A 26467-nucleotide genomic window follows, 5' to 3' on the forward strand; every position below is an offset into this window, starting at 1 on the left:
GTGGGTTTTAGTGGCACGTATAACCGAACATCGTCAGCATAAAAATCGTAAAGCACATCGTGATTTTGAATGACCTGGCCAAGGGGTAGCATGTATAGATAAAAGAGAAGGGACCAAGAACTGAGCCTTGAGGGACACCACAACTCAACTGAGCCATCGAGGAAGTAGAGTTACCCAGATGCATGCTTTTGTTTCATCCAAATCAGAGATGGGAAACTGGTGGTCCACACTGGCAGGTCACTTTCAAAATAACAATAAATTGTTGGTTTCACAGGCATTGGAAGCAAGCGGGCCATTTAACCACAATTTGAACCAGATCCCAACTGTAATTATACTGTCCACTGATAGAGGGCGCTCCCTCGAAACACAAGAGGCCTGTAGCCAAGCAACTGCTTGCACATAGTCTCGTTTTGGTCTCAGCAGGCCTCTTCTGCAACAACACGCAACGAGATGCGACATGAGCGGCAAAAAAATAAAACTTGGGCATCCGGGTGGCGTAGCGGCCTATTCCACTACCTACCAACATGGGGATCGCCAGTTCGAATCCCCGTTTTACCTCCGGCTTGGTTAGGTATCCCTACAGACACAACTGGCTGTGTCTGCAGGTGGGAAGCCGGATGTGGGTATGTGTCCTGCTCGCTGCACTAGCACCTCCTCTGGTCGGTCGGGGTGCCTGTTCAGGGGGGAGGGGGAACTGGGAGGAATAGCGTGATCCTCCCACACACTACATCACCCTAGCAAAATTCCTCACTATCAGGTGAAAAGAAGCGGCTGGCGACTCAACATGTATCGCAGGAGGCATGTGGTAGTCGGCAGAGGGGGTGGCGCAGTGACCGTGACGGCTTGGAAGATTGGGGTAATTGGGCGGATACAATTGGGGAGAAAAGGGGGGAAAATCCACAAAAAAAAGAAGACGAAAACTTGACCTAGAGAACCGTGTCTTCCAGGCAAGATGGGAAACAGAATATCTTTTTACGGAATTCAAAGGCAAACCAATGTGTTTAGTGGGTCTGGAAACAAATCAGCCATAATAATAATAATATAATAGCCATGAAGGATTTCAATTTGAGTCGCCACTACAATTGTTACATATCACGAATGAAGACGAGGCCAGTGTAGCGGAACCCAAAGGACAGACAGACACAGAGCACCGAGATAACCCGTAGGCAATTTTAATGCAGGAAAATAAACAACACTGCCACAGGGATGATAACAAGGGGAATCTCAGGTGGGGGTTGTTGAGACGATGTGCGTGCTCCTGGCTACCAAAGTCCGAATCCGTAGAGCGAGGGGTTGTCCGAGGAAGTCCGGGTCGTCTCCTCAGCGCTCATCTCCTCAGAGCCTCAGAGTGCGAACTGAAGTCAAAGGCAATATGTGACCAAGGTCGACCGGGGACAGGGAGAGGGCACAGAAGACCCGCCGGCGGGCGATGGGTAGCCTTACTGCGGGCACAGGTGGGGCAGGCGGCCTGCCTCCATAGTGAGGAACCAGAAGCGTCTGCGGATGAGGGCCACCATCCGGTGGACGCCGGGATGACAGGCGAACCAGCTGGAGTGCCCCCACTCCAGCACCTGGGACCGGACGGTGGACGGGACAAATAGGCGATTCCGGGATCCGTTGCCTGGGTCGGGCTGGGCACGCTAAGCTCTTCTCACCACTGATTCGATAGCCCAGGTGATGGCATCCACCACCCGGGCTGGGGGAAGGATGGTGTCAGGGGTGTCCGGTGCATCAGGGGACCCCACTGGAAACAGGCGGGAGAGGGCATCTGCCCTGACGTTCTTGGAACCCGGGTGGTAGGTGAGGCCGGCTAAAAAAGAGCCCAGTGCGCCTGCCGGGAGTTAAGCCTCTTCGCCGCTCGCATGTAGGTCAGATTCTTGTGGTCTGACCACACAACGAATGGCTGCTTCGCTCCCTCCAACCAGTGTCTCCACTCTTCCAGGGCGGCATAGACCGCCAGCAACTTCCTGTTGCTGATGTCATAATTCCTCTCTGCAGGGCTGAAACACCAGGAGAGGAAGGCGCACGGGTGAACTCTCTGGTCCTCCTCCGACCACTGGGAGAGGATGGCTCCGATGCCCATGTCCGACGCGTCCACCTCCACGATGAATGGCTTGGACGGGTCAGGGTGAGTGAGCACCGGAGTTGTCATAAACAGTTCCTTCAAGGCCGAGAAAGCGGCCTCCGCCTCCGGGGTCCAAGAGAAGGGGTGGAGGGTGGAGATAGTGCCATGAGGGGGGCGGCCACTTGGCTGAACCCCCTGATGAAGCGCTGATAAAAAGTGGAGAACCCGAGGAAGCGCCAGAGTTGAGCCCTATGGAGTACAAATTGTACTCCATATGCACTCCGTATGTACTCTGTAGCTTTCCACTTCTCTGTGTGTATGAAACTTCTCACTCACTGCAGACACACACACATGGCCACTAAATCCCACACACTGCAGACACACATGGCCATTAAATCATGAGGGCCTCTCCAGCCTGGGACAGCAAAGATAAGGTTAACGGACCCACAGACACACCAGACACAGGACATGATTAACATAGATGTTTTCCTGCATTCCTTTGTAAGACAACACCTTGGTTAATGCAAGAAACATAGGGTATGACGCGACGGACTGCTCTATAAAAAACCACTACCTCCAGCTCAAGTTAGAGCATATCCTCACAGACTGACTTTTCTGTGGTTATATGTCTCTCCATCTGCAGATGCATTAAAGATTCTCTGTTTACTCCAATATTTGTCCAATGATTATTCTTCCCAGAGGTTGCTGGGGCAAGAGCCCATTAAAAGGTTAAAGGAAAATCCACGACAGCCCTGTCGATAGGCCATGCCCACTCCTCCACCGCTCGGATCTTCCTGGGGTTGGTGTGGGTGTACCCCTTCTCCACAATGTGGTCGAGAAATTCCACGGAGGCGGAGTAGAACACGCACTTCTCGGCCTTCACGAACAGCCTGTTCTCCAGCAGCCGTTGGAGGACCAGGCAGACGTGCTGGTGGTGTTCCTCCTCTGTCCTGGAGAACACGAGGATGTCGTCCAGGTATACCACCACAAACGTATTTAACATGTCCCGCAACACGTCGTTGACCAGCGCTTGGAAGACGGCCGGGGCATTGATGAGACCAAAGGACATGACAAGGTACTTGAAATGCCCTAAGTGCATGTTGAAGGCCGTCTTGCAATCGTCACACTCTCGAATATGCACCAAATGGTACGCACTACGTAGTTCTAGTTTAGTGAACACCGTGGCGTGAATGAGTGGCTCGAAAGTGGAACTCATAAGGGGAAGTGGATACTTATCTTTAACAGCGACGTCATTTAACTGACGATAATCTATACCGGGCCTCAGGCTGCCATCCTTCTTCGCCACAAAAAAGAAGCCCGCTGCAACCAGGGACGACGAGGGCCTTATGATTCCTGAGGCCAGGGACTCTGTGATATAATTGCGCATAGACTCCTTCTCCAGGACCGAGAGGTTACACAGCCAACCAGTGGGAAGGGCAGCCCCGGGAAGGAGGTCTATGGTGCAATGATAGGTATGGTGAGGGGGGAAGTGAAAGTGCACTGTCTTTGCTAAACATGGGAGCTAAATCGTGATAGACAGAAGGTACACCAGTGAGATCCGGGGGAGAGAGCACGGGGCTGGGGCCACTGGTCGGAGAGAGAGCGGAGCGAAGGCAGTTGGCATGACACGCAACGCTCCAACCCAATATCCGCCCAGTGGACAATGAGATGTGGGGATCGTGCCTCTCCAACCACGGTCTACCTAACACGAGGGGCACTGCCGGGACGTGCAAGGCCAAAAAACGCGCAGTCTCTACGTGATTGAGAGAAGCTGTGCTGTAATTCTACGGAGTGAACGACCGTCTAAGGTTTGGGCTGTGAGGGGAGTGTCAAGCGGGACGAGTGGAATGCTGGCTTGCCAGGCCAGTGAGATGTCAATCAAACACTCGTCTGCCCCTGAATCAGACAGTGCGCTGATAGAAAGTGATTTCTTATCCCAGGTGAGAGTGACAGGAAACAATCAATTGTGCTCTTTTTTGGACTGTGGCAGGGTGGTCAAGTTCATTTGGACACCCCCCACTAGCGAGTCTGGTCTTTGTGGGCGAGTCAGGCAGGCTCGAATGTAATGGCCTGACTTCCCACAGTAGAGGCAGAGTCGGTCATTCATCCTCTGCTCCCATTCCTCCAGTGGAAGCCGTAACCGACCCAACTGCATAGGCTCCTCCTCCGATCTGGGTGCAGATGATGCCAGGTGCAGCATGGGGTATTGAGAGGGCGGAGAGTGGCTGCGGGACGCTGGAACAGGGGACCCGCTGGTAGTTCGGGCGGAGGTAGGTCTATGGGAGACTCCGGCGCATTGAGCGCGCTCCAGACGCCGCTCCTGCAACCGTTCATCCATCCGGAGAGCGAGATTGATGAGCTCATTGAAAGAAGAGGGCCGGTCTCTAACAATGAAATCCTTGATGGAATCGTTCAGCCCCCTCCTATATGCGCTCTTAAGCGCTGTGTCGTCCCATCCACTGTTAGCTGCCAGTATCCTAACCTCCAGGGTGTAGTCTGCCACTGACCTAGCTCCCTGCTGGATAGAATGGAGGCGGCCAGCTGCGTCCTCCCCGTCCACTGGGTGGTCGAACACTAAACGAAAGGCATCATAGTTGGTGGAGAATGGTTCGTGATGGCCAACCGCCGCCAATGCCCAACTGAGGGCTCTGCCAGTCAACAGGGATATCACCAGGGCTACCTTAGCCGTCCCATACCTGGCTGGCTGTTGTTTGAACAGGAGCTCGCACTGACCGAGAAAACCTCTGCACTGCTCAAACTCCCCACCAAAGGCTTTAGAACAGGGGAGGTTAGGCTCAACACGGGGATCATGATACAGTTGACCGGAGGGAGGCTCGGAGGGACTGGGAGCTGGAGCTGGGCTGGGGCCAGAGACTGGGGTCACAGCAGGATGATCGCTGATCTTGGACACTGCCACTGTCAGAGCAGCGATCTGCATGGAGAGTGAAGCAAGGGTGCTCGCCGAGGTACACGAGTTAGCCTGGAGCCCGCTGATTTCTCCAGTGATCTGGGAGAAGGCAGTGCTAACCTTAGAATGGAGTTGGGTGAGTTGAGTGCTGCGGTCCTTTACCACTGCCTCGAGCTATAGGGTTCTGAGGCATAGGGGCTATAGCTGCTTGAGCGACCGCTTGTCCCTCGGGTTTGCTTTGGCTCATTCTGGCTTCGACGTTCTGTTACATATCAGGAATGAAGACCAGAGGCCAGTGTAGCAAAACCCAAAGGACAGACAGACAGAGCACCGAGAAAACCCAAAGACGATTTTAATGCAGGAAAATAAACAACACTGCCACAGGGATGATAACAGGGGAATCTCAGGTGGGAGTTGTTGAGACGATGTGCATGCGCCTGGCTACCAAAGTCGGGATCCGTAGAGCGAGGGGTTGTCCGAGGAAGTCCGGGTCCGAGATCCAGGACATCATGTCCGAAGGAAGGGATCCAGGGAGAGAGATACAGAGGGAGATCGCTGGAGAGGCCCGGGGAAAACGTGAAGGTCGCTGGGGACGAGGAGCGAGGGAGACGTGGGGAGCCGTGGAAGTCGCAGAGGCCGTAACAGAGGGTCTTGCGGAAACAAAAACAGTGAGACAAAACACATAAAAACAGGAACACAGGAGTTAGATACTGAGGAATAAAACAGCAGTGTGAAAATAGTCACAAGAAAAAGTTAAGCAGGAAAATCACTGGAATAGACTTGTCAGAGCTTTACCGCAGGGTTCAGTACGTCGAAGCACAGAGAGGAGTTCTGGGGGGCTTCTTGTAGAGGGCTGCCTGATTGCCGCATGTGTGCCTGATAGATGATGGCAAACACCTGGTGCAGCGCAGCGCTCGTCTCCTCAGATCGTGAACCGAGCGCTCGGATGTTTTCAGCATGTCCGAGCTAGGGGAGTGGCTTGAACATGCTGGGGAAGCAGCTCAGGGCGGTGTAACCACAACAACAATACCACGCACAAAGGCAAATATGGCATGTGCACCTGAGTTGCCAGAGCCGCTATCATCGCCGACCTCAAAGGAAAAATACACCAACAACCGAGCCTTTTTACCAAAGCCACATCTTCAGCTTTACCAACAGACAAAAGAAAAGATCGTGGAAGCCTTGAAGAAAGCACCCAGAGTAGCACTAACATGTGGCAACACCAGCCACTCTTAAAAGTGCAGTGTACAGTTACACATGAGAAGTAATGAAAAAGGACTGCCTAATGTTGAATGTGTAACTGGGGAAGCGTAGTGAAGTAAACTTGCCAGTCATGCTATTCAGCTACTTCTGATGTTAGGAAGTATAATGCGGCCATTTTGTGTTACTGTGTGTTCCTGACTTATGTCTGTGAAAGAACAGGAGGAGAAAGAACTGTTTCAGATGGAGACCTCTGGCTAACAGTGTTTATTGCTCATTTTATTTGAGTCCATCCTCCAGGGAAATTTAGTTCACGTTTTAAAAGTTAACCACTAGTTACAGCACTTTGCTGCTAAATGTAGAAGGCAGCTATTGTCTGTTTGATTTTGTTATTTGAGTACTGAATTTAAGTTATTATTTGAAGGTCTGCACTTTGCAGTTTATCTTTGCAAACATTTTTATTTTTGTATTAAGTATTCATGTTACCCTTTGTCTCAGGGCTGCCTTGGTTTCCTGTTGGCTGAGTGGGCTAGGCGTCAGGTTTATGGTTAGGCTTAGGCTTAGGATTAGGGTCAGGCTTACGGTTAGGCTTATGCTTACAATTAGACTTAGACTTAGGTTTATGTTTAGGGTTACGTTAAGGGTTATGCTTAGGGAAAATAAATCTTACTCAGGGTGGACATTGAGTAGTAAACGTTTACATTTGATTGAGTGTGATTTTTTTCCCCCACTGAGACCTATAAAAGTGTCTACCGCAGTCAAGTGGGAAAGTAACTCAAAACAGCAATCCAAAATCAAATCTATGAATGTACTGAACTGAGAATCGATTTTGAATGCGAATCAATTTTGAATTGAATTGTGATCCCAAGAATCGGAATCAAATCGAATCGTGACATTTCCTGAATTGTGCACCCCTAATCTTAGCCATTGATATGATCCCACGCTGGGTGCATTATCATTTATTAACCTCTAGGTGGCTCATCATACCTCTAGAAGGCTATAGATAATCTGCACATAGTTTTGTATACAAAATTATGCGCAGATTATCTGTAGCCTTCTATGGAGTGAACAGTCAATGTAGCTTTGTATGAAGGATTCCGTTAATCTACATACAGTTAGGTCCATAAGTATTTGGAGAGTGACGCAATATTTGTAAATTTGCCCCTGTACACCACCACAGTGGATTTGAAATGAAGTAACAAATATGTGACTGAAGTTTGGACTATCAGCTTTAATTTAAGGGGTTGGACAAAAATGTTGCTTTAACCGTTCAGGAATTACAGGTCTACTATGGTCACTCCATTTTCAGAGGATCAAAAGTAATTGGACACTTGACAAACAAGTGGTTTCATGGGCAAGTAAGACCTTTTCCATCATTATTCCATGACAAATTAAGCAGATAAAAGGTCTGGAGTTCATTCCAAGTATTTACATTTGCATTTGGTAGCTGTTTATCAGAACTCTCAACATGAAGTCCATACAGGTATCAATACAAGTAATGGGGGCCATCATTAGGCTCAAAAAGCAAAGGAAATCTATCAGATGGATAGTAAACACTCCAGGAGTGGCCAAATCAACATTTTGGTACATTTTTGAAAAGAAAGAATGCACTGGCAAGCTCAGCAAACACCAAAAGACCACGGAACACATGTACAGTGGATGATCGCAGAATTATTTCCCTAGTAAAGACAAACACATTCACAACATCTAGTGAGGTCAAAAACACTCTTGAGAGGTAGGGGTATCATTGTCCAAGTCTATAATCAAGAGACGCCTGCATGAAAATAAATACATAGGGTTTACGACAAGGTGAAAACCACTGGTGTCACTTAAGAACAGGAAGGCCAAATTAGACTGTGTTTAAAAACATCTAAAAACCTACCCAATTCTGGAACAAGGTTCTTAGGACAGATGAAGCAATGATTAACTTGTACGAGAAGGATGGGAAGAGGAAAAGTGTGGAGAACAAAAGGAACAGCTCATGATTCTCAGCATACCATATCATCTGTCAAACATGGTGGAGGTAGTGTAATGAAATGGGCATGTATGGTTGCCAGTGGAACTTGGTCATTGGTGTTTATTGGTGATGTGACTACTGACAGAAGTATCAGGATGGATTGTGATGTTTATGAGGATATACCATTTGCTCAGATTTAGCCAAACGTCAAGAAACTGAGAGGACGGCGCTTCACACTGCAGATGGATAATGACACAAAACAAGCTGAAAAAGTAACCCAAGAGTCTCTCAAGGCAGAAAAGTGGAATATTAATCAGTGACCAAGTCAGTCACCTGACCTCAACCCAACTGAGCATGCTTTTCACTTGTTGAAGATCAAACTAATGGCCAAAAGACCTGAAGTAATACTTGGGGTAGTATTGGTCGAGGATCAATGACCACACCGGGTTATAGAACTCAGGTTTAATCGTGGCTCAGTAGGCAGACGTAATAACCATACATGGTAGTGGTGTAACCATAATAACAGTCCGGGTAGTACATAACACCTAGTGTAGTTCCAGTGGATATACATGGCGTTATATCACTACATCCCCCCTGTTTAATTTTCAATTTTTACAGTATCAAAATACTCTAGAACACTCCAATGTGGTACAATCATTGATCAGCATTGTACAGTCATTACACAGAGGTTGCCTTCTCTATTTTTTTTTTTAGACAACACACTCAGAATTGTCCATCTCAAAAAACAATAAACATATTCAGAGCCCTCCTTTTGTGTGTGATTGTCTCTACTCATAGTCCTTGTAGTGAGCTGGTTTGGAAACAGCTCTTCCATATCTTGTGCGCACTGTCTTGTGTGTTTCACAGGTTTGGCTGGAAGAAGTTCCAGCTGCATGAGTGTCCCGTTGAGGTTCTGTGAAGCGGGTTCTTGCGCTCCTCAGTGTATGGGGGTGGTGAATTTCCCGCAGGTGGCTCCTGCCACGTCTGAGTTTGTTCCCATTTGATGTTTGCACAATGTAGCTCCTTGGCTCATTGCACTTTTGTACAACGGTGGCTGGATACCAAGTCCCTTTTTCCTTGTTTAAGACAGACACGTGCTGTCCGGGACCGAGTGGAGGTAGGTCTCTGCTGCTGCTGCGGTCATGATGTTCCTTCATGTTTGCTGTTCTCTGCTCCAGGTGGAGTCGGTTTTCCTCCTTGCCTGGGTCCCCTCGACTCGGCAGCAGGGTGGTGACTGTCCTTCCAAAGATCAGTTCTGCTGGTGATGGTAGTTTACTGTTGACGGGTGTTGCTCTGACCTGTAGTAAGGCCACTTGTATGTTACCTCCTTGTCTCATGATTTTCTTCACAATGGATTTGATGTGTCGCACATGCCTCTCAATGAATCCATTGCTTTTTGGATAGTGGGGTGAGCTTGTCACGTGCCTGATTCCCCAGTCAGCCGTGAATTTCTGGAACGCGTGCCCTGTGTACTGGGGTCCATTATCTGTAAGTATCTCGTCAGGCCTTCCAATAAGAGACATGTACATTTCCATTTTTTGTGCAACTGCCCGGCTGGACACAGGCATGGGCATTTCATCCACTAGAGGGAACTTAGAATATCTGTCCACAATCAGTAAATACTGATGTCCATCGATCTGGAATAGATCAGAAGCCAGGGATTGCCATGGTTTTGACGGTTTGTTGTGTGGGTTCAGAGGTTGCTTTGGATTTGCATCCTGATGTTCCACGCATACGCTACATGACCTGCAGACTCTTTCGATGTCATCGTTCATTCTGATCCAGTAGACACTTTCTCTCGCCAGTCGCCGTGTCTTTTCGATGCCCTGGTGTCCTACATGCAGCTGTTCGAGTATAGAATCAGTCATGGAGTCTGGGATGAGCACCTGTCTGCCTTTGAATATGACTCCTGCTTCAACTGCGAGCTCATCTCTGAATGACCAGTACTCACGTAGTTGTCTTGGTAGAGCTTTGATGTTGTCTGGCCATCCCTGGTGGATCAGCTCTTTCAGTGCATTGAGTCTGGGGTCGCTGGTGGTTTCCGTGCGGAGTGCGTCCTGTTTCTCGGGAGAGAAGTTTATCATTGCAACAGTGAGCATCTCTGGATCCTCGACTTCTGCCTCTATTCCGTCAATGCGCTCGTCCAGCTCGATGTTGCTGTTGTTCTCAGGGTTGGGTAGTCGGCTGAGTGTGTCTGCCAGGACCATCTGGTTTCCTGGTCGATACGTGACCTCGTAGTTGTATCCTTGTGTTTTTATCAGCATTCGCTGAAGCCGTGGCGGGGCGGCATGCAGTGGCTTTGTGCATATGGTAACGAGGGGTTTGTGGTCTGTAACTACAATGAATGACTTCCCATACAGGTAGGTATGGTATCGCTGCATTCCATAGACTATGGCCAGCATTTCTCGCTCTATGTTGCTGTACCTGGATTGGCAGTCGTCCAGTGTCTTTGAGCCAAAAGCTATGGGTCTTTTGTTCTGCACTAATGCCACGCCCAGTCCTTTCTGTGATGCATCGACCTCAAGTGTCAGAGGTGTGCTTGGATCATAGTACTTCAGGCAGTCATGTTCGTTGATAACTGATTTCAGGTCCTCAAAGCTCTTTTGGTGGTCAGTGTCCCATGTCCAAGGCACTTCACTTTTCAGCAGCACCCTCAGTGTGTGTGCTTTGTCTGCGAACTTTGGGATGTAGGGTGACAGGTAGGTCAGCATCCCCAAGAATCTGCTCAGTTCATCTTTGTTCTGGGGTGTCGGCATTTTCTGGATGTCCCTGATTTTGGCTGGGTCAGGTTTGATACCTTTGTCTGTGTACAGGTTGCCACAGAATGAGATGCTTGTCTGTTTGATTGTGCACCTGTCACTGTTGAACACAATACCTATCTTGGCTGCTCTCTCCATCAGGTTGGTCAGGTTCCTGTCATGCTCCTCTTCGCTTGCTCCGTAGACTGCGATATCATCGGCTATGCTGACGACACCGTCGAGCCCCTCCAGGATTTGGTCCATCTTTGCCTGGAAGAGATCTTGAGAGACACTGAGACCAAATGGCAAACGTTTCCAGCAGTATCTACCAAATGGAGTTCGGAATGTGGTTAGCAGTTGTGACTCTTCCTCTAGGTGTATTGACCAATATCCAGCTTTTGCGTCAAGTTTGCTGAATATTTTTGCATTTGCAAACTTCGGGTTCAGTTCCTCCACAGTAGGAATCTTGTGTGGGCATCTCCTAAGGCTGGCATTACGCATTTGGGGGTCTAAGCATATGCGAAGGGAACCGTCTTTCTTTGTGCTGTATGCCAGACTCGAGCACCAGTCTGTGTGCTGTTCTACTTTTCTTAACACATCTTGTTCGACTAGGTTATTCAGTTCATCTTTCAGTTTGTCTTTGATTTGAACGCTGCACTTACGTGGTGGGTCTATGAATGGTTCAGCATCCTTTTTCAGGAAGAGCTTGGCCTTTCCACTGAAGTTGCCAATTTTGTCAAACTGGTCTGGGTATGCTCTCTTTAGGTCTGCACTGTTAGATATGGTCATTTTGGGTTTTGTCTGTCTTGTGTTGACTTTTTTCTGGTTTGCATGTCCTTTCTCGGTCACTGCATCTACATTGACAGTCACTAGGTTTAACAGTTCACATGTTGGCAGCCCAACTATGGCTGGCCCTGGTACGTCTACAACATAGAACTTTGCATTGATCCATTTGGATTCTTTGTACTGGCATGGAATGTCAATGGTGCCTAGGCAGGGGATGGCGTGACCACTGTATGCAGATAGCCTCCTGTTGGTTTTTTTCAGTCGTTTCTGGGTGCATGCATTTTCACCGTACATCTGCTTGAAGGTACGCAATGGGAGTGTGTTGCATGACGAACCTGTGTCTATCCTCAGACGTAGTGTGTATCCACGACCAGGTAGGTCAGGTGGTGTCACCTTCAGGACTGCGTACGCCTCCTCTCTGGCCGGCTTGCTGTCTATGCTATGCATGCACTTTTCACTGATAGTTATGGAGTGGAACTGTTTCTGGTAAGTACTTTCGTTCTCACTGTCTGCTTCACTGCTACTCTCTACAGCATGTATGCGAGTCCTGCTCTGTTGCTTTTTGTCTATATAGGTTTTGCGCTTGTGCTGTTTGTCTTGTGGTGTGTGGGACTTACTTCCCCCGCTCCTGCTCTGGCTGGAGTGTTCCTGGCGCTCTCGTTTGGCCTTCCTGCAGCACCGCTCCCAGTGACCTTTTGCACCACACGCATTGCATTCATCATCATATGCAGGACATCGACGTGGTTTGTGGCTTCTCCCACAGTTACGACATATGCGGTCCCTGTCCACAGCGTGGATTCTCTCATTGTGTGACAGGCTGAGTTTGTCTAACTGTTCATTGCTTGCTGTCAGGGCTTCATATTTTCGTCCCTCAGCCAGAACCTCTGCTAAGGAATATCCTTTTGGTTTGCTGTATAGATCATTCCTCAGGGCATCATGGGGAGTGCTCGCAATAATAAACTCAATCATACGCTCGTTAAGCTCTTCGTCTGAAAACTGACATTTCTGTGCTAGTGTTCTGGCTCTGGTCACAAAATCATCAATATTCTCATCTGGTTTCTGTCTGTGTTGCATTAGTTGCAGTCTATGGATTCTGAAATTTACATTCAACTTTAGCTGTTTTTCAAAGAAGTCCCATAGTTTGGCAGGCTTTTTCTTTTCATCATCAGTGAGACCACTGGCGTTCAGTCTTTTTAATCCTTCATCTCCGATTCCACGACATATTTTCCTAGCTTGTTTAGCTGCGCCATTTATTTCTTCATCTTCTAAATACAGAGTCATTTTCTGTTTATACAGTGAAATTGCCTCACCCAGGTCCGGGTCTGACCAATTCATCGTGGGTAGATGCAATGCCATGACCTCTCCTGTTACTAGCTAGCTAGTTAGCTTTGCGGCTAGCTCAGCTCCGGCGCACTCTTGCTTGAATGATGACAGAAATTATCCACGGACAATTTTATCAGTCTATCTTCATTCTTCATAGAGAGTACTTTACCGCTGCCACCATGAAGTAATACTTGGGGTAGTATTGGTCGAGGATCAATGACCACACCGGGTTATAGAACTCAGGTTTAATCGTGGCTCAGTAGGCAGATGTAATAACCATACATGGTAGTGGTGTAACCATAATAACAGTCCGGGTAGTACATAACACCTAGTGTAGTTCCAGTGGATATACATGGCGTTATATCACTACAAGACCCACAAACAACCAGCAACTGAAGGCAACTGCCGTTAAGTCTTGGCAGAGCATTTCAAAGGAGGAAACTCAGAATTTGAAGATGTCGATGGGTTCCAGACTTCAGACAGTCATTGACTGCAAAGGATTTTCCTCCAAATTTTAAATATAATTGTTATAATCATAGTTATGTTTGTTTGTCCAATTACTTTTGAGCCTCTGAAAACGGGGCGACCCTGTATATCCATGGCTGTAATTCCTGAACAGTTAATGCCATATTTTTATCCAACCCCTTAAATTAAAGCTGAAAGTCTACTCTTCAATCACATCTCAAATACGTCATTTCAAATCCACTGTGGCGGTGTACAGGGGCAAAATTACAAATATTGTGTAACTGTCCAAATACTTATGGACCTAACTGTACATTACCGTTTACTCTTCTAGAAAATGTTGAAACGCACAGCAAACTGGAGGCAGCACTTCAACAACAGTTACTTCACAATAAATAACCAAATGAATGGACGTAGAACGCCACTTTACCTGCTCCTGGAATGATCGCAAGTTTGGTTTCAACTAACCCCATCTTTGCAGAACTGGCTGGAAGAAAAAAAAGAAGAAAAATAACCTACTTTCAGTGCATCCTTATATACCTCATATATTCACAAGTCATTACTTGTATTGACTGCTTGAATATGGTTTAGCTCAACATGGTAAGAGAAAGAAAAGGAGGCCCACATACACAAGCACATTCAAATATGTCAACTGCATATACTGCATCTGTTTCAAGATTCTATTTTTATATATCAATTCCTATTCCTATCACTATTGCTATCATACCTCTATCTATTCCTATGATATCGCTATTTATTCCTATCATACCTCTACCTATTCCTATCATACCTCTATCTATTGCTATCATACCTCTATCTATTCCTATCATATCTCTATCTTGTTGTGGTTTCACTGCCCCCAGCTGCCTCGCCGGCACATTCAAGCCACTCCCCCTGCTCGGACGCACCGGAAACATCCGAGCGCTCGGTTTGCGCTCTGAGGAGACGAGCGCTGCGCTGCACCAGGTGTTTGCCATCATCCATCAGGCACACCTGTGGCAATCAGGCAGTCCTCTACAAGAAGCCCCCCAGAACGCCTCTCTGTGCTTCGATGTACCGAACCCTGCGGTAAAGCTCTGACAAGCCTATTCCAGTGATTCCTGTGAACTCTTTTCTCGTGGCTATTCCACGCTGTTGTTTTGTTTCTCAGTGTCTAACTCCTGTGTTCCTGTTTTTTGTTTCGTCTCGCCGTTTTGGTTTACCTGAAGACCCTCCCTCCGCGACTGATTTGAATATTCCATCAATGTTGGTAGGTTAATTATAAAATATTAAACGCCAAAATTAAAGGTAACGCAGTGTATTTGGATCCAATTGCAGAGAAGAGGCAGAGGTAATTTGTAAAGTAACAAGTTTTTTACTGGACTTCAAAAACAACACAAAATAACAAAAGACCACTGCCCAACAGGGCAGGCAATAACGCAAACTAGAATAAACACACAAAACTAAACGACGCAAAAACACTCTCTCACACAGAGGAGGCAGGAGACACGGGCTTCCACAGACCGACGCGAAACCTCTCCAAGACTCGACCCGGAATGGCTACAAAGGACCCAGTCAAATACCATTCAGCACAGGTGGACCTAATCACAGGCCAACCAGTACACAGGTGCCACTCATACTGGCTGATTGCAGGCCGATAGGGAAATGTTACCTGTTGGCTGCGGATCCTCTGACCAGTGATCGTGTCAAATACATTTATGAGACTGATTTTATGAGACTGATTTGAAAACTCTGTTGCACCCATACCTTCTGGTGGTCCGTGAGAGGGTTGGAATTGTTGATTTCTGTGATATCATTACAACAGGAAAATTATTAATTAGAATAATTAAGTGAATTCCTCTAGTCTAGGGCATTCACGACTGCTGCATTTTACTAGTCATCACATGCTCCCAAAAAGTAGTCATTAGTCAATTAATCGCGAGATATACCATATTTTGTCACTCATTAACAACGATCATTTTCATCAAAAAAGTCTGAAATACATCCAATAGAGGCTTAACTAACGTAGGTGGGACCAACCTGGGATTAGATGAAATAACTAAGTTGTTGATTGGCTCTAAGAGGCCGTTTACAAACCTTCAGCAAGCTTGTCTGAGCTGCAGATACTGTATGACTGCAGTAACAGTGCGACTGCTTTTTCAGAATCAGAATCAGAACCAGAATACTGTAGCGAATTCCGGGGGCAACCACAGGAACTGCCGCAGCCGGGACGCCAACGTGTATCTCCCGCGCTGCGGGAGACATCTCAGACCGCTCGATTAAAGGGTCCGACCCGTTAGCCAGGGGCCAACGTGTCTACTTATCCATGCACGTTACACTACCCCGCTCCTTCGGGAAGCGCGTCCTAACGCTTAAGCATATCAGCTCCTTCACGCCTCTGGGCGCATACGCTTCCGATTGTTTTACGGTCTCACTTTCCCACTTCTGACACCAATGTAGTGAATTTGGTGGGCAGCTTGGGACGCCGCATCCGGGACGCGAACCCATGGCTCCCATACAGCAAGCGACTACGTTAACCAGTCGACTAAAGGGTCCGACCCGTTAGGCAAGGGCTGCCGAGCCTATTCATCCGTGATCGTTACGTTGCCCCCTTCCTTTGGGATTTGCGAATCACCACAGCCAGGACGCAAACCTGGGGCTCCGCACCGCAGGCGACAACGTTAACCAGTCGACTAAAGGGTCCGACCCTTTAATAATAAGTCAAGACCCACAAGCTCCAGGACCCCCACGAGTGCGAGTTCATCAACTGTGACAAATACCTGCAGCAGATCTTTGAGACCCAGCGTGTGAAGTTCTCTGAGATCCCTCAACGTTTGCATGCATTGCTGATGCCCCCGGAGCCCATCATCATCAACCATGTGATCAGCATTGACCCCAACGACCAAAAGAAGACAGCCTGTTATGACATTGATGTGGAAGTGGACGACACCCTGAAGACTCAGATGAACTCATTTCTGCTCTCTACTGCCAGTCAGCAGGAAATAGCAGGCCTCGACAACAAGATCCACAAGACCGTTGAAACCATCAACCAGCTGAAGACACAGAGGGAGTTCATGCTGAGCTTCGCCAGAGATCATCAGGGCTTTATCAATGACTGGCTGCAGTCTGAGTGCAGAGACCTCAAGACCATGACTTATGTAGTCGGGAACCCGGAAGAGGAGCGAAGGGCAGAATTCTATTTCCAGCCTTGGGCCCAGGAAGCAGTCTGTCACTGCTTCTACTCCCAAGGTTCAGCAGAGGTATGAAGGAGTTGATATGCTAAAGCGCGGGGACACACATCCCGAAGGAGGGGGGTAGTGTAACGTGCATGGATAACGGGTCCGACCCTTTAGTCGACTGGTTAGCGATGTGTCCCGCGGTGCGGGCGATACGGGTTTGCGTCCCGGCTGCAGCAGTTCCTGTGGTTGCCTCCCGAATTCGCTACAATACTTTATTCATCCCTGAGGGGAAATTGGGTCCTATTACAGTACAGACACTCGTGCTGTAGTAAAGAAAAACTAAACACTAACAAGATACAAGATAAAAAGAAAATAAAAACAACAAGATAGATTAAGAGAGCAGCTAGCGTTTAATGAAGAATTTGAGATTATGGGTCACTTCCCCACTGAGGATAACGGTATAAAATACAGCTGGCTATGGTTGTTTCCCCACATTATAAGAAATGTTACGAGAGGTGAATGAGTGTTAGTGAGAATTCTATATGTATATATATATATATATATATATATATATATATATATATATATATATATATATTTATTTCTGATTTTTCTCCCAAATTTGTGGCCAATCGATCCCTAGTGAGAAAAATTTAACTTACGGAAATGGTTAGTGCAGATATTAAACATGGATGAGTGTATATTTAAAACTGACGAAGCAAAATTAAAGGCATTTACGAGGACAATGCATGTTCTGTTCGTGTTTTCAACATCACTAAAGTAACCAGTTAACATGATCGGATTTTGATGCAAGAGAGACTTGTATCAAAATCCGACTTTTCCTGTTGTTAATCGATGTAAGGAGCGTGGATGTGATTGATGAGAAAAATGGTAGCCCTAAAATCACAATAATGGCCAGATGAGAGATATCGGCAGTTTACTGGTTTCCGGTTGGCGAAAATGTGGTAACTTGCTGCATCACGAATTATCATTAGCATAGAGGGCGGGTCCGTAGCGGGATGCTATAAAAACGGAGATGCACCCTTTTGGCTCGAAGGAATATGGCTGTATTGGCTGAGCAACATATTTGTGAGGCGAGTAGTCAACTTCAAATGAGAAAGAGGAATCGTCTTCCACTTCCACATCCTCAACCTCAAAGCTGCTGTCTTGTCGCTTGCCTTTTTTTTTTTTTTTGGTAAAGTGACGACAGAGCAGGAAGGGGGCTGCACCAGTGGATTTCTCGTTTTTCTACGGCAAGCGGCAAGCAGTTCAGCCCCAGTGTGTAGCCCACCCAGCCACACCGACACGACCACCCTGAATTTCAGTAGCCAATAGCTATGAAATCATAAAACCACACCTACCTTTCGGTTGTAATTCAAATCACCCGTGTAAAAAATTTGCTCAGAAACAGCATGAAAGTATCTCTAGCCATCGCTGCTCTAATATAATTGTTCCTAATCCTGTCCTTCTTCATCACTCCCAATGAAAATCTTAGCACCTTCAACTCTGCCACCCCCAGCTCCGCCTCCTGTCTTTTCACGAGTGCCACTGTCTCCAAACCATATAACATAGCTGGTCTCACAACCATCTCCTAAAGCTTCCCTTTAACTCTTGCTGGTACCCTTCTGTCGCAAATCACTCCTGACACTCTTCTCCACCCACTCCACCCTGCCTGCACTCTCTTCTTCCTCTCTTCTGCACTCCCCGTTACTTTGGACAGTTAACCCCAAGTATTTAAACTCATACTTACACCTTCGTCAACTCTACTCCTTGCATCCTCACCCTTCCACTGTGCTCCCTCTCATTCATGCATAGGTATTCCGTCTTGCTCCTACTGACTTTCATTCCTCTTCTCTCTAGTGCATACCGCCACATTTCCAGGCTCTCCTCAACCTGCACCCTACTCTCGCTATAGACCACAATGTCCTCCGCAAACATCATAGCCCACGGAGACTCCTGCCTGATCTCGTCCGTCAACCTGTCCATCACCATTGCAAACAGGAAAGGGCTCAGAGCCGATATTTGATGTAATCCCACCTCCACATTGTCACACTTCCCTCATACATATCCTGCACCACTCCTACATACTTCTCTGCAACTCCTGACTTCCTCATACAATACCACACCTCCTCTCTCAGCACCCTGTCATATGCTTTCTCTAAATCCACAAAGACACAATGTAACTCCTTCTGGCCTTCTCTATGTATACTTCTCCATTAACATTCTCAAAGTAAAAATCACATCTGTAGTGCTATTTCGTGGCATGAAACCATACTGCTGCTCGCTAACCATCTCCTCTCCTCTTAACCTAGCTTCTATTACTCTTTCCCATATCTTCATGCTGTGGCTGATCAACTTTATACCTCTGTAGTTGCTACAGTTCTGCACCTTGTTCTTGTTCTTGAAAATTGGTACCAGTATATACTTCTCCACTCCTCAGGCATCCTCTCACTTTCCAAGATTGTGTTAAACAATTCAGTTAAAAACTCCACTGCCATCTCTCCTAAACACCTTCATGCCTCCACAGGTATGTCATCAGGACCAACTGCCTTTCCATTCTTCATCCTCTTCACAGCTGCCCTCACCTCCTCCTTGCTAATCCACTGCGCTTCCTGATTCACTATCCCCACATCATCCAACCTGCTCTCCCTCTCTCATTTTATTCATTCATCAGCCCCTCAAAGTACTCCTTCCACCTTCTCAGCACACTCTCCTCGCTTGTCAGCACAACTGCTCCTATACGATAGGATGGGTTAAATGCAGAGGACAAATATCGTTGTAACCTTACAATGACAAAATAAAGTGGCTTTCTTCTTTCTTCTTCTATTACTGCACAATGCTACAACCACAGATGAACGATTAGTCTACAACTATGCAGAGTGTACACTAGTAGTTTTGTTAGTCGACTAGTCGAATATTCAGTGAAACCCCTACTCTAGTCTAATGACTTCAGTTTGCTGCGCAATTCCAGGTATCTACTAGATAACATCATCGGTCCTTTGAGACTGCTAGGGCATATATTCAGGTGTGGTTGTGAGCTAACAGCAGTATATTGTTATTAACCATCTTAACAGTCGTGTTTTTTAGAATAGCTACTACAGAATCCACAACTGTTAATTTGTCGCCATAGCAACCCTTTTCAATCATCCTGGGGCTCAGCGTCACCTTGGCAAACAAAACACTAAAGGTTTTTGGGGATGTCATCTTTTACTACTGTTTAGCTTGATGTCTCAAAAAAAGCAACCACAGTTCTTGATGCCTGCCCCAAGGGGCACAGGTGTGTCAGGAGACCAGGCGGTATTTGCACTCTGACTGGACTGGATGTTGTTATCTTGCAAAATTTACACAGCAATAATCCAGTCTGTCCTCTGCACATCCATCACTATCTGGTTTGGTTCGGCCATCAAACAGGACAGGGACAGACTACAATGGACAGGTAGGTCTACAGAGAAAAACCATTGGTGCCAACCTGCTCTCCATTCAGGACTTATACACCTCCAGACTCAGGAAACGGGCAGGCAACATCACTGCAGACCCATCACACCCTGGTCACAACCTGTTCCAACTCTTCCCCTCTGGCAGGCGCTATAGTGCACTGTACCCCAAAACAACCAGATATAAAAACAGTTTCTTTCCGCAGGCTGTCATTCAAATGAATGCTTCACTGTCAAATAAATGTGACCATGTTGTATATACTGTTGTATATACATTGTATGTATACTAGTACACTCTGTCATGTCCATCTACCTCAGGCATGTATGTAAGTAACCTGCCAACATCTATTTCAGCATCTCTGATATATTCTCTGCACCACTGCACTTTATCACCTCTTATTTCACCTGTATAAGTCAATCCTTGTGTATAAATATATATATGTGAAGGTTGTTGTGTTGTAGTGTTATTATTCTATGTTAAGTACATTGAGAGAGCCACGAAACCAGAGTCACATTCCATGTATGTGCAAACCCAGATGGCCAATAAACCTGATTCTGATTTATCACTCCTACCACTATATTTACATATACTATTCACTCCAATGATCATGTTTCAACTAGGAGAGAGATAGCCATATTCCTCTTATTTCTTAACTATATCTCTAGTGTGCCATTCTCGCACAAGCTTGGGTGATGAAATAAGCATTGGTCTTTTCCGTGGTTTTTCTTGCTGAACACATTGATAATGTGACCTACTCTTTATAGGTTTTCATTAATGAGGCGATAAAAGGCTTTGAACTAATGTCTATTGAACTCCATAGTTTATGGGCGTTTGCCTTGGTCCCGGACTATCTCCTGGACTATTTCCTAGACTATCTCCTGGACTGTCCCCTGGACCATCTCCTGGACTGTCTCCTTGCTGTGCAAGCGGGGTGTGAACTGTAATAGATGGCCTTTGCTGCACACTAGTAAGTAACTCCATGACAACATGACTGATGGACTATTCTTCTTACCTTACTCAACCTGAACATGTGTTATAGCCCAAATGATATCTTTTCTTGAATATGGTTCAGGTGCTTTATCAATTTTAAGTAGTTTTATTATTTTATCTTGTGTTTGTAGCCTCACTAGTTTGAATATCTATCAAGCACGGTGTGTTTGTAACCTGCTTGAGCACTGTGTATTTTATCTTTGCTATGATTTTGAGTTTGACCTTGTCACAACACTTATACTTTATCATGTAGCATTGTATTAGTATTATCCTTAGTTAATTTCATTTGATTAGTTTGTGTGATTATTCTGTGCTTTAGTTGTGATGTTGGGGAAAACTTGCCTCTATTTGGCATTTTTCCTATTCAGATATTTGAGGTTTTTTTCCTAAATGGCTGGCTAGAATAGTGTAGTCTTATACATTAAGTGTTTTACCTTCTTCTCCTAGTCCCCTATATGCCCCTACCCCATATATCTGGGGTAGGATGTTTGGCTCATGTGTTTGGCCTTTACCCTTTGGTAATGATCAGGTGCTCAGTAACCGTTGGACTGATCAGATGCAACTCTTCAGTCATGTTGGATGTTAGTATGTTATTCATACAAGAAGTTGCCTTATCTGATGTCAAGCATTTCTTCAGTTATCTCCCTTTTTATGCTACTGTTCATTTACACCACTGTTCTGTACATACTTGTGATTTTGGATGTATTCATAAACTACCTACCTACCAGCCCCTCCTAAGACCAGGCTGTGGTGCATTCTGGTCCAGGAGTTCTCAGCTCTGCATGTACCAGGAAAACCCTTCTCATTTTTATAGACACAGTAACCTCATAATTTTTTATAATCAACCACTGGATTCTTCAGTATCCCTCATGTCTCACGTGGCTCTCTTCTGAAACTACTGCATTTGGGCTGATCATACATACGGCTTCCTGTATGCTCAGGACAACTTTGTTTTTACACTCCAGTCAAACATCTTACATGCAATCCTGATGTCACATGCGAGGGCCATCTCCAAGCCCCCTCCCAAAGCTGCTCCGTCAATGGCAGCAATCGTTGGCATTGGCAGATTGCCTAAAAAAAAGTTTAAGATTAGTTAACCATAGAAGAAACTACATACAGCTTTGATACTGTAAAACAACCCTTCATCTCCAAATTAGTCAGTTAGAGTTGACGTTTGCGTTTGATTGTTAAATTAAATATACATGAATCAAAGATGAATAATTAAAGATTAACATTTAAATGTATAATTTAGATATTTATTAGTGATATTTTAAATTGTTTATTGGTTTTCTGATTTATCAAAACATCAAAAACACAAAACAATGTACATATGTTGGAATGGTTAGTAAGAAGCATTACACTGAATAAACATACAGACATGAAGAGACAGTTCTCTGCAGGAAAAACCTACAGGTCCTCTGCAGGAAAAACATTTCACAGAAATGCAAATTTGCTCTGAATAATAATTTTCTAATGCAGGTACTATGTATAACAGGTATACAATAAACGTGGGAGGTTAATAAAAATAATCATACATTTATATAGCGCTTTTCTAGACACCCAAAGCGCTTCACATTGAAGGGGGTAACTCACTTCAACCCCCACCAACGTGTAGCACCACCTGGGTGGTGCACGGCAGCCATTTTGCACCAGAACACTCAGCACACATCAGCTTGAGGTGGAGAGGGAGGAATCATTGAGCCAGTTACACATTAGGTAACCAGATGGAGAGAGCCAGGTTGGGAATGTTGCCAGGACACCGGGGAACCCCCTACTCTTTGTGATAAGTACCATGGGATCTTTAATGACCACAGTCAGTCAGGACCTCGGTTTAATGTCTCACCCAAAGGACGGCATCTCCTACACCACAGTTTCCCTATCACTGCACTGGGGCATTGGGATCTGATATTTGTTGTTTTTATCAGGACCAGAGGGAAGACTGCCCCCTACTGGCCCATCAACACCACTTCTGACAGCAATTCAGTTTTCCCGGGAGATCTCCCATCCAAGTACTAGCCAAGACCATACCTGCTTAGCTTCCATTATTTGGCAGAGCCAGGGTACATGTTGGTATGGCTGCCGACATTATAGCCTAGTTTTTACATGATCAGTGAAAGGTTGCCACATTCTTTAGAATTTGTCAGTCAAACCACTTGAGAGGATTTACGTTTTTCTAATTCATGGTGTGGCATCATGTCATTGCTGTGTATAGTATATATGTATATATAGTATAGTAGTATACAGTGCATCCAGAAAGTATTCACACTCCTTCACTTTCCCCACATTTTGTTATGTTACAGCCTTATTCCAAAATGGATTAAATTACTTTTTTCTCATCAATCTACATACAATACCCCATAATGACAAAGCGAAAAAGATTTTAGAAATTTTTGCAAATTTATTAAGAATACAAAACTGAAATATTGCATGTACATAAGTATTCACACCCTTTACTCAGTACTTGGTTGAGGCACCCTTGGCAGCGATTACAGCCTCAAGTCTTCTTGGGTATGAAGCTACAAGCTAGGTACACCTATATTTGGGGTATTTCTCCCTTCTTCACTGCAGATCCTCTCGAGCTCTATAAGGTTAGATGGGGAGCGTCGCTGCACAGCTATTTTCAGGTCTTTCCAGAGATGTGCAATGGGGTTCAAGTCTGGGCTCTGGCTGGGCCACTCAAGGACATTCACAGACTTGTCCCGAAGCCACTCCTTCGTTGTCTTGGCTGTGTGCTTAGGGTCGTTGTCGTGTTGAAAGGTAAACCTTCACCCCAGTCTGAGGTCCTGAGTGCTCTGGAGCAGGTTTTCATCAAGGATCTCTCTGTACTTTGCTCCATTCATCTTTCCCTCGATCCTGACTAATCTCCCAGTTCCCGCCGCTGAAGAACATCCCCACAGCATGATGCTGCCACCACCATACTTCACTGTAGGGATGGTATTAGCAAGGTGATGAGAGGTGCCTGGTTTCCTCCAGACGTGACGTTTGGCATTCAGGCTAAAGAGTTCAATCTTGGTTTCATCAGACCAGAGAATCTTGTTTCTCATGGTCTGAGAGTCCTTTGGGTGCTTTCTGGCAAACTCCAAGCAGGCTATCATGTGCCTTTTACTGAGCAGAAGCTTCCGTCTGGCCACTCTACCATAAAGGCCTGATTGGTGGAGTGCTGCAGAGATGGTTGTCCTTCTGGAAGGTTCTCCCATCTCCACAGAGGAACGCTGGAGCTCTGTCAGAGTGACCATCGGGTTCTTGATCACCTCCTTGACCAAGGCCCTTATCCCCCGATTGCTCAGTTTGGCTGGGCGGCCAGCTCTAGGAAGAGTCCTGGTGGATCCAAACTTCTTCCATTTACGAATGATGGAGAATACTGTGCTCTTCGGGACCTTCAAAGCTGTAGAAATTTTTTTGTACCCTTCCCCAGATCTGTGCCTCGATACAATCCTGTCTCGGAGGTCCACAGACAATTCCTTTGACTTCATGGCTTGGTTCCTGCTCTGACATGCACTGTCAACAGTGGGACCTTATATAGACAGGTGTGTGCCTTTCCAAATCATGTCCAATCCATTGAATTTACTACAGATGGACTCCAATCAAGATGTAGAAACATCTCAAGGATGATCAGTGGAAATAGGATGAATCTGAGCTCAATTGTGAGCGTCATAGCAAAGGGTGTGAATACTTACGTACATGCAATATTTCAATTTTTTATTTTTAATAAATTTGCAAAAATTTCTACAAAACGTTTTTCACTTTGTCATTATGGGATATTGTGTGTAGATTGATGAAAAAAAAGGAATTCTATCCATTTTGGAATAAGGCTGTAACATAACAAAATGTGGGGAAAGTGAAGGGGCGCCCCCCCCCCACACACACACACACACAAACACACACACACACGCGCTGGAAGGGACATTGCACACAAGCATACGTCAGCACCCAGTGAACTGAACTGAAGTGAACGGGACTGTACAGCAACGGCGCTGGTACACGCGCACACGCGAAACACACACACACACACCACACTATTAACGGAGCAACACGGTCATTCAGACTAGTACAGCAGATGTGTTCAGCCATGTCTGAATAACGGTTTAATCAGAAAGAAGTGTTGTACTTACCTGTTATTGCTGAAGCCAAATGCTTTTAGCGTGACGTCACCCTTTATGGAAACCATGATTTTGAGTGACGTGTCATTTGAATGTTAAATGCCTGTCTAGAGATAATCTGTATTCTAAAGGAAGTTTCCTCTGGCCTGTTTAAAAGGAGCCATTTCAGTTGTCATAATAGGGCTACATTATGGGCTGTTTGTTTCTCACGTTTAAATGTGAATGTTAAATGGAAAGGGTATGGCTCATTAATGGCCAATGGTAAGGGTACTGTATGGATTTCATTCATGGGTTTGCGTATTAGTGGCCAAGTGTTTAAATGAAGTCATACTGTTACCAAGTTTTATTTTAATAATTTTCCTAAAAGCCCTGTGTTTATTATAAAGTAAACATCAGAGAGAAAAGGCTGCAATTTTTCTATTTAATTTACCAGTGTATTGGGATACTTACCTGGGGGTAGGGGCGCTTCACCTGTTTAGCTAGATCTTTGTAAAGTAGGGGGGTGTTATCAGGTCAGTTCGGTACTTACCTTGCACACAATGCACACACTTCAGTCGGCCCCTTAGGACTCTATAAGTACCCTGGAGTCTACTTTACACAGTCTAAGAAGCTACTGTTGGTCCAGGCTGCTAAACAGCGCACCACTTCTTCACTCACCTGAATATTGAAGCCATAAGCATTGGGTGTGAAGGACCTAGATCCTGTCCCACTCAGTCCTCCCCAGATTAAGCACTTTGTTACCCCCTACAAGGCGGCGGCAATAATTCCGACCGTCACAAGTGGCGTCATGAACAGGATAGAATAAGCAAACATTTTAAATGGAAACAATGGCCGATTTAGAGAAACTGAAAAAACAGTTTGAGCAGATGAAGGCGAAATTCAACGACCAGGCTGAGGCCCTGCTACAAGCTAGAAATGAGCAAAGAGAGGCTCTGGCATTAGCTAAAGCAGTCATAGATCAGCAGAAAGAGAAGCCGCCTGCAGCTACTGTGTATATCCCCAGAGGCCGCAAGATTTCGGATTTCAATGGCAAGCAAGGTGATGTGGATATTGAAGAATGGATCTCATCTGTGAAATCCCTCTAAGTCATGAGGGTCCCCATAGAGGACCAAGCTGAGTTCATTAAACAGTACCTTAAAGGCGAAGCCAAACTCACAGTCAAGTGTGTGACGGACGACAAAGTTAAGGATGCAGCGGGCATATTTGAAGAACTACGTAAGACTTATGGCGACAAAGCTCCTTTAGGCACCCGGTTTAAAGAATTCTATGACCGCAAGCAGATGCCTGGAGAGACCATACGTTCTTATGCCTATGACATCCTAGAAAAGCTAATGCGGATTCGGCG

General features: G+C 46.0%; 1 protein-coding gene across 3 annotated transcripts in view; it reads right to left on the reverse strand.

Moving 5' to 3' along the window:
- The window catches only part of auh (AU RNA binding protein/enoyl-CoA hydratase), a 140328-nt gene that overhangs the window by 33424 nt on the left and 80437 nt on the right, over positions 1-26467 (reverse strand). Inside the window, exons 5-6 of one of the 3 annotated variants that reach the window (XM_056290718.1) lie at positions 22001-22093; positions 13870-13926 (exon numbers count right to left, since the gene is read on the reverse strand). In XM_056290718.1, coding sequence (XP_056146693.1) covers positions 13870-13926; positions 22001-22093 — 150 coding nt within the window. The remainder of the gene's footprint in view (positions 1-13869; positions 13927-22000; positions 22094-26467) is intronic. The other 2 variants (XM_056290720.1, XM_056290719.1) reach the window with 2 other exon arrangements.

Source organism: Lampris incognitus, chromosome 12, assembly GCF_029633865.1.
Source record: "Lampris incognitus isolate fLamInc1 chromosome 12, fLamInc1.hap2, whole genome shotgun sequence".
NCBI lineage: Eukaryota > Metazoa > Chordata > Actinopteri > Lampriformes > Lampridae > Lampris > Lampris incognitus.